Source organism: Embiotoca jacksoni, unplaced genomic scaffold, assembly GCF_022577435.1.
Source record: "Embiotoca jacksoni isolate LCO1_2020_lvr unplaced genomic scaffold, fEmbJac1.0.p SCAF_90, whole genome shotgun sequence".
NCBI lineage: Eukaryota > Metazoa > Chordata > Actinopteri > Embiotocidae > Embiotoca > Embiotoca jacksoni.
The window spans coordinates 151,415-163,851 of NW_027185448.1; the positions used below are offsets into that span (position 1 = coordinate 151,415).

The 12,437-nt window shown below is 39.6% G+C and overlaps 1 protein-coding gene across 1 annotated transcript in view; it reads right to left on the reverse strand.

Annotated features, from left to right (window-relative positions):
* Window positions 1-2,758: 2,758 nt before the first annotated feature.
* Window positions 2,759-12,437, reverse strand: part of oprl1 (opiate receptor-like 1) — a 65,537-nt gene continuing 55,858 nt past the window's right edge. The window contains exon 6 of the mRNA XM_069141719.1: window positions 2,759-6,431. Coding sequence (XP_068997820.1) covers window positions 5,884-6,431 — 548 coding nt within the window. The 3' untranslated portion in view covers window positions 2,759-5,883. The remainder of the gene's footprint in view (window positions 6,432-12,437) is intronic.

Below are 12,437 nucleotides of genomic sequence, written 5' to 3' on the forward strand. Positions count from 1 at the left end.
TTGTTTGAGTGGATTTATGGTCCATAACTTGAGAAAAGACCAAGAAAATGGGGGCTTTACAGCAACTAAATTTGTTTGATTTTCAAACGTTAAAAACTGTTTCATTTTATGACTCAGGCAGTGAGCAAAATGCAGTACACAAGTAATACATACATATATACCAGACAGTCTCCCGCGCATAAGAACAATTTTAAATTAAAAAAAAGCAAAACAAAAACAACAGAAACACGAATGCAACACAGTTTTTTTCTCTTTTGATAGTAATAAGAGTAATTAACAACATCAACATCGTATGTTTTTTTTCTTTCTTACATTTGGATTTTCATTTTCATTTGGACATTCATGTGGTCTGTAAAATGTAAACGAATGAAAGTAGCCTCGCTGGTTCGGCCGCAAGGAGGCGACAATACGTACCATTACAGTTGGCAAGAAATAGCTTCTATCTTTACACCGAGAACAACAAGAGAAAGAGGTCAGATGTTAAATGATGATCAGATCAAGTTGTATATTTATATATATTTAAAAAAAAAAAAATTCTATACAGAGCTAACAGACGCTATAATTATGCTGACTGCATTGTTAAACAGAAGGATTTTTTTCCCCCCTCTTCGAGTCCTCTCTATGTAGTTTTGTGCTACAAAACAACACCAAACAGTTATACAAAATACTGTTGCGTCTTCAGTTATAACAGTGACGGTTAAGCACAAAGAGCCTCACAGCTGCGTTATAGCACGTCTCCGTCAAGATGAATAGTGCCGAAGCCGATGTTCTCGATGCTTCGGCTATTTTTCCTACACAAAGTCTGCTAGGTTGTACAAAAGGTGACCAGTATTCATAAAACGACCTCCGGACAGAACAGACAGAGTTGACCTGTTATGAGTGACAGCTGTGATTGGCAACGATGTCCAATTAAAATCAGTTAAAAGTAGCCTACTTATATTTATATAGCGTGAGGCAGGCTTTACATTGGTAACAGCAGTTAAACAATATATTCCCTGATTCTGGAAAACCAACAGCCGGTTGAAATACCAGACTCACAGCTAAACTCACTGCTGATGATTTGAAACTCAACCCAAACTTTTGAATAAATTTGTGAATAAACACGATTTACAACTTGGAGGCAAGACAATACAAATCAGAAAGACTTGGTTTGTGTTGTAGTGCTCTTCTGAACCCAAATAAAAATTGAGCTATCAATGTTCAGTTTTAACTCCTGATAAGATTTGTTTAACCAAGGAGTATTGTTACCATGGTAACCAGTCATAGAACAATGCTTAAATAGTTGACTGGAAAATATGGTAAGGCATCCCCATTAACTCTTTTACCAAACATACAGCAGCCTACGTTAGTCAGTCTAAAATGAGTTTTGTTCATAGAGTTTAAATTACATAAACACATTTTTTTATAGAACTAAAAAGAATAGATATACTCCATTCATCCTATTCCTTTGAATATTTTAGATTAAATTTGACCACAAAAAGTGATAGATGAGTTGTGAAACATCCTATTGAATGTAAAACTGTCAGTCAGCTATTGTGCAGCAGATATGCAACATCAGAAAGAAGTATTATCAGCAGCAACGGCACAAACCAGACTTTACCAATACGTGATTACAGTTAACTGCAGTGACAAAAAACAAATATTGAGTTTTCAGTTGCAGATGCAGAATGAAAAAAAGGAAAGTTGAACCTCTTGATGTCCAGCAAATATTTGGGGTTTCCATAGCCATCATTTTTCTTACATTACATTTCACTGTGGGGGTTACTTTTGTCCTGTAGTGAGAATCAAAGAGCCAGTTTGCAGTTTTATTGCACCAAGTTTAAGGGAGAGGAAGGCAAAAAGATGTCCGTGTCCATTAAATTAGATGTAAGTTCATTAATAGTGATTTCCAAAACTGTTAAATCGTTAGTCTCAGGCCAAAGAGTAGTAAAGCAGTTTGAGAAATACAGACTGAAAATGTTCTCTGGCTTAATGAGTACCGTCCTCGGAGGGTTTATGAATACAGGTCTGTATAAACTAACAGCAAAGCGCCATTAAAACTAGAACACGTTTTATCCAGCCAGATAGCGAGCTTCAGTAACAGACTTCACTTGGTATTTAAGGCAATGTAAGTTCATAAATTGTTCCTCTCAAATAACAACAACAACAACAACAACAACAAAAAGGCAAAATGTAGGAAATACAAAAAAAAAACTGATTTCAATGTGCTGCAAAGAGAAGCTGCAGCAAACGAACGGGTTTGTGCAAACAAGACAATTAACAGCAGATCAAAACCTGATGCGACAGCAAACAGTGTAAATTTGCCATCCTGACATTCTGTTTATCAGTCTGTTGAAAAAAAAAATCTAATGAAAGAGAAACACAGATGTGTTTTCAATTCAAAGTAGAATCATTTTAACAAATAAAAACTCAACCAAATTATATGAAGACACACAAATATAAAATTAAAGGGGACACCAACCCTAAAACAGAAAGCACGTGTATATTCGTAAAGCCTGGATGGTTTTCAGTTACCTTGAACTGACCTGCTGAAATAACAGCCAAATGGTGGAAATTATTGGGAACATCAAAATGTGACATTATGTGACTGATAAATAAGAAGCAAAATTTCCATTCGGGTTAATTTCTTACAGTTTGGAGAATGGAAGCAAGAACTTTTATAAATATTTCTGAACTAGACACTCTTAAAGAAAGAAAATTTGCTTTTATTTTTATTAAAAAAAAAAAAAAAACTCGTTAAATTTCCAAGCTCTAACAATAAAAACTGATTTTTTTTTTTTTTTTTTTTTTTTACTTCTTAGATTAAAGTATGAATCGCAAAATTATCAAAAACATTTTTTTAATGAAATGTCACCACAAATTACCATAAACAAAAGAGGAACTACATTAAAATGAGATAAAAAAATCATCCCTGTTAGAGTTTCCAGTTACGTTCTGGAATATTTGCATTAAAATTGTTTTCCCTTTCTGGTGAGTCAAAATGTCAACTTTGTGGACCAAAAACTTCCCACTGACAAACTGTATCTGGTCCAATGTCGTCAGTATTATTTCTGAAACGGTCCAGGATGATGAGAATATGTTATGCGACTTCTGTTTCAGGGCTGATTTCCACTTTAAGACACTAAGAAGAGAGAGAGCCCCTTTGTCCCTTGGAGGGGGGCCAAGCTATTGTGACCCCTTCCTCCTGCTTTGCCACTGTGGTGCTGGGAGTCAAAATGCCTCCGCTGGTAACACCCCGACCCAACCCCCGCCCAATGAAAACGTTCCACCTTAACATATCTTACACCTAGAGTTCACCAGCGACACTCCCAAACCCAACCTGAACCCCTCCAACAGCTTCAAAATCCCCAAACCTGACAGCAGCTACAGATCTGGAAAAAAAACCAGCACATTTGTGGCATCATAAAAACATCTGTGATTATAATACCTCTGTGACTTTTCAAAATCTATACGTACCACGATGGGTATCAGTGGAATTAGATCATGAGCTCCAAGCCTGCTTGTGGTGTTTGAAGAAGGATGTTAGGTGGCATTGTCTTCCCACCCAACTGTTTATCCAGTGGTATCTAATGTTCTTTTCCTTTTAGGCTTGTCATTACAAAAGTGGGTATTAAGTTTATTAGCATAAGTAAAGCTGAGTTTCAGTGGCACTGACTCTAAACATGTATCAAAATGAATCCTTGTACATTTGTTTTGGTGAAAATGTGGTCGGTCCTGTTCAATGGTTGGCTAGTTGCCTGTTAAGTCCCTAACAGATCATCAAGGCTGGATATTAAGAACAAGTTTGGAATAACAACTATCAACACATTTCTAAGACCTAAATCTCTCTTGTTTGAGTGTTGCAATTCCACTTTCGTTAAAGTTGTATTTGGATTCTCCGAGGTGCAATCAACAAGTTCGAAGGTTGTTCCTGTTGCAACATAAGCTGGAAAACTCACTCACGAAATGGATTGTTTCCCTCCTGTTCTGTAACACGAACACTCTCTGAACTTTTAGATCCTACCTTCAACAAATTTCACTCTTTTGGTTTCTGAGTTGAACTCAACAACATGAACAGAATCAAAAGCAACATTCGATGAGAGTCCGAGTCAGTAAGCCGAATCAGAACTGATAAAAACTCCACTGATCATTCATAGCATTCATGAAGGTCAAGAATTCGTTTTTCTCTTTTCAGGAGCGTGTATCAATGTCAGCCATCCTGTTGGCAGATTGGGTGGTAATGAATATTTCTTTATATCAACTTTTAAACATATCCAATTTACAAATTGTCCTCAAAAGTTTTATTAGGACAACTACAGATGTGTTTTACACACCGTGTGGTTAGCATGTTTATGAAGATTGGTTTTCAGTGTTTATCCCAATTAAGAAGTGAAATCCTTGAACACTTTTCTCTGCGAAATGATGAGTTTCACCCTTGTTGTTCGATTTTGTACTTTGGTACTTGTATTTTTTTTTTTTTTTTTTACCAGGTCACGTTAAGGTTGTTTTCAGCAAACATCAAGTCTTCTAGCTGCAAATTTGAAATAGACACATCAACCCCTGGATGGAGGCGAATTGACATTTCATAAGTGGACCCACCATAAACAGCACAATCAGTCGCCGTCATTCATTTTGTGTAAGAAAAAAAAAATGTGTATACACCTTGTGGCCAAACATGACTTCTGTTTGTTCAGGTTTTGCTGTCCTTTAAATTTTAACACCCACCCACCACCCGTCCGATTTCCCACCCCAAACACTTCCCAGCACCCCACAGGTCATTGTAGAAAGTTTTCAGAAATCACTGAAACTGTTAAGAAACTTGTTTCAGGACAGGATTTCTTAGGCTTATTTTGTTTCAGTATTTTGTTTCAGAAATGCTGCTCCAATGAGAAATAACATTCATGTGACCCACACTGGGTCCATAGACACATTTTCAGGAATATTGTTCCTTCCTGCACGTTGTTCTTTTCCTTATTCAAGCTATTGTTTGCAGATATTATATCCAACTTCCTGTCCACAACACATATTATATTATACTTTGTGTACCCATTTAGAGCCCATTTTGGTGAATCCATGACAATAAAAGCCCCGTATTGAGATGAGTACAGGACGCTGGTCTTTTTAACCACCACTTCTGAAACATCAAGTGATAAAGATACATTAAAATGTAGTAAAAGTGTTTGTTGTCCATTTCACACTTTGATGACGCTTTACTCATTCCATGGTCCTTATCACCAGAAAGCCACAATCCGAGCTTCGAATGCTTTTCATATTGTTCTGAGCACCAACGTAGTCGTTTCACAGATTTGGTATCAGAAGCTCCGCCTGCTGTTTGTACACTTACTCCAAATGTCTCGGCTCATGCCGTCTCATACCCAAGTAAAGAACCTGGCAGCTTTCTAGACATGCAGCAACTGGGTACCAGCCTCAGTTCGCAAGATCCAGTTTCTGTTCATGAGGCTGTTTGTATTTTTGGAGCTGAACTCGAAGTCAAATAGTCCTTTTTTACCGTTTTTCACCGGATAGTTGAATCCTTTCGGCAAGAATTATTGGTGCTGTTCCAAAATATTTCATCACTTTGTCTCATCTGGAGTCGTAGTCCGTCTGTAGGGCTGTGGGTGGAGCTACCAACACCAGCATCTTCAACCCAGATAGCCACGACCACCATTCCGGCTATCTAATGTCGTAGCACCCATACAAATATATTTAAATCCGTTTCCTTTCGACCCCCTCCTCCTCATCTGCCTCCCCCCCGCCCCAGGCCAGCCTCCTAGTTGGGGGGCGGGAGGGTTCGTGCCGCTAGAGAGCAGTAATCTGTGTCAATTCTGTATTGGAGTTCCCCTTTCCATGGTTCTCCTCCCGCTCTTTGGGGTCCACCCCCACCAAGGGGAGCTCCACGCCTAGTCACGCCGGATTGGGCGTCCCTCTCCCGGGCCCCCCGTCATCTCCGGCCTTGCAGCTGTAGGCCGCCGCCACCTCCCTGGCGATGCTCCTCATCCTGCCCGACTGCTGGGTGTCGAGGCGGAACGGAGACGGGTGGCAGAACTCTCGGAAGCAGCGCTTGAAGTTTTCGTCCAGGAAGGCGTAGAGGACGGGGTTCAAGCTGCTGTTGACGTAGCCCAGCGCGATGCAGAAGTGCATCAGGACCAGCGTGGACAAGCTGCTCAGGTTGAAGCCCAGCGACTGAGCCAGAACCATGATCTGGATGGGGGTCCAGCAGACGACGAAGGCCGCCACCACCACCAGGACCATGCGGGTGATGCGCCGCAGGTTGCGGTCCTTTTCCTTGGAGCCGGACAGGATGCGAACGCTGCGCAGGCGCTTCACCATGAGACTGTAGCAGATGCTGATGATAGCAACCGGGATGAGGAAGGAGAAGAGGAAGACACAGGTGCCAAAGATAGGATACCCGTGACTCCTTGGTTCAGGCAACGACACAATGCACTCAACACCTACGTGTGAAAAAGAGGAATAGAAGAAGAGACGTGAAATAAGGAATATCAAACTTGTAGTTAGAAAAAAAAAGAGGGGAAAAGGGTTCGGGTGCATCCCAGGACGGCACTACAGTCGGTACAGGTTGTGTTTAGCATGAGTTGGTTTGAATTGGAAGGAAAGGTGCTCGTCTTGCTTCAGTGAGGGTGAAACTTAAGTGGATCATGATTTAAGACTTTGGCTGTGTTTCTGTTTTTGATTGGATTTTCCATCAAGTTGAACACGGCAGCTTTTGAGTTGTTCTTTTGATTCACGGAAAAAACAAACTAATGTCAGTTTACTCACGAGAAGTGTATCTCCAAAAATAAACCTTTATTTACTCTTTTTGCAATCAAACGGGATAAAAGCCGCTTCGTATTACGGGGAACAATGTGTGTAATATCTGAATAATAATGTGTTTGTTGAAAAATGCAAATGTGGATTATGTAGGGGATATTAATAAGAGGAGACAAGCGGATAGCACTGAGGCGTCTTTGGGAGGGCGTGATGATGGCGCTACAATGGAGACGAAGAACAAATGGATACATGAACAGTGACAGGAGAGTCCGTTTTTAACAAGGCCGGTTTAATCAGCTTAAACATGAAACAGTGTGCAGCTAAAGAAAGAGGTGGATGGGTGGGGAGAAGGAAGACAGGAAGATAAATGTGTCTGAAGCTTTAAGGAGGTCAGTAGATGCAGGTACAATGGAAAGGAAGAAACAGAACGATGGCTGCAGAGTTATAGAAGCTGGTGGGCTGCTTCAAATATTCACGGCAAACATTTTGATATGTTATTGCAGGGAAAGTACAGGTGTATTAACGGTGGCTCAGTTCCATTAACTGAGACCCCCCCTTGGTGGAATGCAGCCATCATTAACGCACCTGTGCTTTCCCTAAAAGACACCTGCATTTTAAACCTCATCTCACTTCTCCTGATGAGACTGAATAAATTCTCCTCACTTGTCCAGATGGAACTCAGATGTTGGAAGAAAAACCTTTTACTGGAAAAAAAAAAAAAAAAAAAACCCCGCTGAGGCAATGGATCAGAAAGTGAAGAGGAAAACTGAGAAGTAGTTCCGACCCAGCGATCTGATTGGTCAACTGCACATTTGGAACCTGCTCAAATCGGCATGACATCACTAGAAATGTCACTGATTGTTTTCCAGTTGTTAGTCGTACCCCATGTGTTGCCATGGAAATGGGATCACGCTAACAAAAGGTTTTGTATTTTGAGAGCGAATTGCTCCACAATATGAATATATTTTGATTACATATTTTATCTAGATGGTAACTTGTTGAATAATCACAATATTATTGCTTCAGTGAGGAACCTCTTCAACCAAGATATTGGCTGGTTAATTTTTCAGAGTCATTCTGCAAAGTCACTATTAAGAGATTGTAATTGTTTTTTTTTTTCATTTGAACATGTCTTTCCAATTTTCATTTCGATTGAAATTTAACAATCAAACTTTTGCATGGCTTTCGAAAAGTTTTGGTATGAAGTATTGAACTTCCCATAGCAGCAGTTTAACACTTATTTTGCGTGGTCAGTCTGTTGAATTGACAACACGCTCTGAATTTTGCAGAGCACAGATATGGATGAAGGGAAGGAGGAGAAATCTCCTGGAAATGCACATTTTTTGATCAATAAAAAAAACAAAACCACACACAAATGGTCCGAACAATGACAGGTTACATTTTGGAGGAAATATGCTGCTTCTGGGATTTCTGCCATTAGTGAGATTTCATGTTTTAGTCATAACCCCAAGGATGGATACGTTTACAAATTCAATTCAATTTTTTTTAATCCTGAGGCTGTTTACAAGGACGAGAAATCAGTCTGACTTAGAATTTTAAGCAATATCGATGATGCCTGTAAGTAAAAGAGGAAGCTGGAGAACACTTCAGCTCGTTACTCTTTCAGTGCCTTCTAGTTGCTCTGATTATAATAAGTGTCCTGCACTTTTAATGAATTACCAAAATGTTCCAATTCCCCCCGAAAGCACTGCTTCAAATAAATTGCCTGTTTTCCGATGTATTTAACAAAAAGGAAAACCACGAGGTTTCTACTTCAAAACCTTTTATCTCTGAAAGAGTCCTCTTAGCTGGAATAGTTTCCGGCATCGTGAAATATTAAGTAATCAATCCAGTGTTCTTTTTATGTCATTTTTCCTCAACCAAGCAAGTAACTTTTCATACTTATGATGTTGCGTCTCTGCTTATAAAGAGACATTAATGCAGTGTTTTAGTTATGAGATAAATGCTTAATATTTGGAAAATACACACTGCAAAAATGAACTGCATTAGCATTCGAGGTGAAGCAGGATCAAACAAATAGGAACAGGAAGTGTTTAAAGAAACAGGTGATCTATTGTGTTTGGTGGATGCTTTTATCTGCTGCATCTCGCGTGTTAGGTGTCCTCCGGTAAAAAATGGAAGCTTTGGTCTCGGCTCGGTTCCTGCCAACGCGCCGGCCGTTGACCAAAGACTGTAGAAGTCGGTGTGAAAGGACAGGAATGCTGATAACATGCTTGGCAGGGCCGTGAAGGTATTAAAAAATGCCGTGGATGGATCTGAACCTGAAGGTAAACAACACTCAACAAAGGGATTAAAGGTAATGTTCCCTTTTAGGGTAATAATCCCTCTTCACGCAGGGTCAGAGGTCAAATGGAACGGCAAACATAGGTGCAGTTTCAGAGGTTTCATATGTAAAGGAATACGTGTTGAAACGAAAAAACCCGAGAAAAACCAAGCGTGCCGATGCTTCTCTTCATCCGTCTCTCTTGCTTCCTCTCTGGATCGCCGCTCATCTATTTATTTTTCAGTCAGTGCCGACATTTCTTGACAGCGAACCGTCCGGATGCTTCAATTTATACCCTGCGATTTGCTCCTCCAGAGACGGCTCAGCTTGTCAGGACATGTATGTATTACATCCACCGCAGCATTCAGGCCTCAGACACCACGAGCTGCTGCATCGCAGAGTGTTTACGGACGCACGTTAACATTCTGACGCCCAAATCCCTGATGTGTGAATACATGTTTCAAGGCACTCGGAGATCTTCTGACCACCAAAATCTGTATTACAACACCAAAATACTTAAGTACTAAACACAGAAATATGTTGACGTGCACTTTCTAAGTATGTTGACAGAAGACTTTTAAATGCCGCATCTCTCAACTCTCCGACGTCCGATAGATGAGAAATCTCAGAGATTCGATTTTCTGCTGCTTCATTAGAGGTTTTTTTAGGCAGCGACGGATGCAAGAAAAAAGGTCAATCACTCCAAAGCTGTTAGCGGAAATAACGCAAAGACTACTCGGAAATATCTCTCATTTTAAAATGTCACTGGATGACTTTCTCTCCCCTCTGTTTCTGTACAAACCGCTGTTGTTGTATCTTGTTTTTTTTAAACCATAAAGTGAAACTATTCACAATTAGCCAAAGATTAACCTCAATGCTTCAACTCAAATGAGGACAAGTCACCACTCTGAGAAATTTAGTGCATTTCTCAGCATTCCTTTTCTTAATTCTATACATTTTTGCAAATTCAATTCTACAGATTTGTATCTGCGGTCTCCAACATTGGAAAGTCCAACATGCTCGACCAAGCCGGACGCACCAGGAGTCAATCCCTTCCGATAGGCTTAATTTAACATGAACTCTTTTGATTAATAGTCAGTGTCGATTGACCAATTGGAAACCCATCTTGACGCCACCCATTGGTTTCTGTACTGTCATTATAGAGCCTCCAGTTTGGCCTTTTGGCTGTCGCTATCTTGTTTTTTTGGAGCCAGAAGTGACCATATTTGGACACAAACGGTGGATCTGGACACCAACACCCGCCCACCTACACCGGAAACCTGACTTCACCTCGCAGATGTCAATCACACCAGGTACCCCTATGAACATACTTTAAGGTCTCCTATCTAATTATTTATGGAATTATTTTCATAAAGCCAACCAGAGAAAAAAGTGTGTTGACTTTCATGAAAGTTTTTTTTGAATGGGAGCTGGAGGTTTACTGAAGCCGGCCCCTAGTGGCCATCAGTGGTATCACACTTCAAGGCACTTCTGCATTGGCTTCACTTTTCAGACCCTGCGATTACCTCCACTTTACAGTCTATACTATCAACAGACAAGAAACTGTCACTTTTTATAAGTCAGTCATTCCTGAAAATGTCGCCAGTGACTAAGGAGAAAAAAATAACTTGAAAATGTTACTGTAAGCAACTAAAACACTCGGCTTAGGCTAAAGAAAGATTGAGAATATGATTATTAAATATAAACTAACATGTGACAGTTAAAGACAATCTAAGACACTAAGAGTTCTTCTAGAAAGACGGATCTCAAAGAGCATATTGTACATAAAAAATTAAAAACTTTAAGCCTCCAGACACGAAATTTAGCTTCAATACAGGAAGTTGGTCCTTAAACTTATTTCTTTTTGCTTTTTTTTATATTAATCTCTTTCTACTATCTGTTATTTTTGTTTTTCCTTTCTTCTTACTTTAAATCATCTCTTTACCATAATTTGCTCATTAAGATCCACATTAGATTTTGCATTACAGCAGCTATTCTTCCAGGGGTCATTAACTCTTTCTCATATAAAAGGTTTTTGTATTTCACATCTTTTCTTTTTCCTGAGATCTCTTCATACCTTTTTCTGTGTAGCTTTATTTCTTTCATATATAACCAGGAGTCTGTTCCTCATCCTTGTTTCCATTTCACACTTGATGATTCACCACCTCTGCCTTCGATCCTCTCATTTAACTTTTCTTTCTCCTCCATTGCGTTTTGCCGACCTCTTGTTTTTTCATTTTTTCCTTTCAGCTTTGACCATTTCTTTTTTCCCATCGCTCTTCTCATCTATTTTCTTTCAGTTCCCTGATTCCCTCTCTTACTCACTTTACCTCTGGTTCAAACCTATTTTGTTCATTTTGTTTAAACCTCTTACCATGTTTTCTTTTTTTCACCTATAGATTTGTCTTTTGATCAAACTTTTTTTGCCCTTTACTGTCTTTTTCCAGACATTCATGTTTTTTGGGGGGTTTTTTTCCTTCTCTTTTTCCACTTTGCAACTTAGTTTTTTTCATCTCCTCTTCTCACGTTTTCCAGTTTCTACTCTCTTGGTCATTCCTCAACTTCATATTCTTTTACTCTAGTTTTGTTATCTGAATTAAATAAATTGTTCATGTGTTCTTCCCATTTCCTTTCTACAAGTCCCTTTTCATTTTCTTGCTTTCTCCTCTCTCTTATTGCTAATCTCCTCTGCACCTCCTTCTTTCATTTTCAATCAGAGCCAAACAGCATTCTCTCCGGCTTCCTTTTCCATCTCCCTTTCACCTTTGCTAACAGTTTCACTCATCGTTTCTTCCTTTTCTATCCCCTCCTGCCTGTAAAGCTTCCATTTCATTTTCTGCCGGAGGACCATCGCCATGATTGGATCCCGATGCCGTCCCACCTGAACACCTGGAAACTTTTTACTTTGGTTAAACTGAAGCTGAACACCACCTTCCACATTCAATATTTTGCCATCAACCCGGTTCTTCAAGCCTTTAATACACTCATAAGTCCACAACAGGATACTGCATGAGTATATATAAACAGTGTGTATATCCCTTTGTAAGTATTCATTTTCTTTGATTGTATCTGTACTTTGTAGTGGTGCAGCTTGATTACACTAAAACATTCTTAGCACGCTGACGTGCTAACAGTTGGTCAGAGGACAGGAACTGAAATGACAAAGATAAAATACTACAAAATAAAACGGAACACAGAATGCAAAGATGAACCGAGAGGCAGAAATGTGACAGAAGCTTTTCTTTTTTGGGGGGGAAATAAAAAACTGCAGCCGCATTTCTGTTATAAGATCACAATATTCTCGCTGCCACATATGTGCAACATGGAGGCGGGAAACAAAAGAAGACAAGGAGATAAATATAGAAACAGCAGTGATTTATTAGCATTGGTGGAAGTGCTGTTCAAG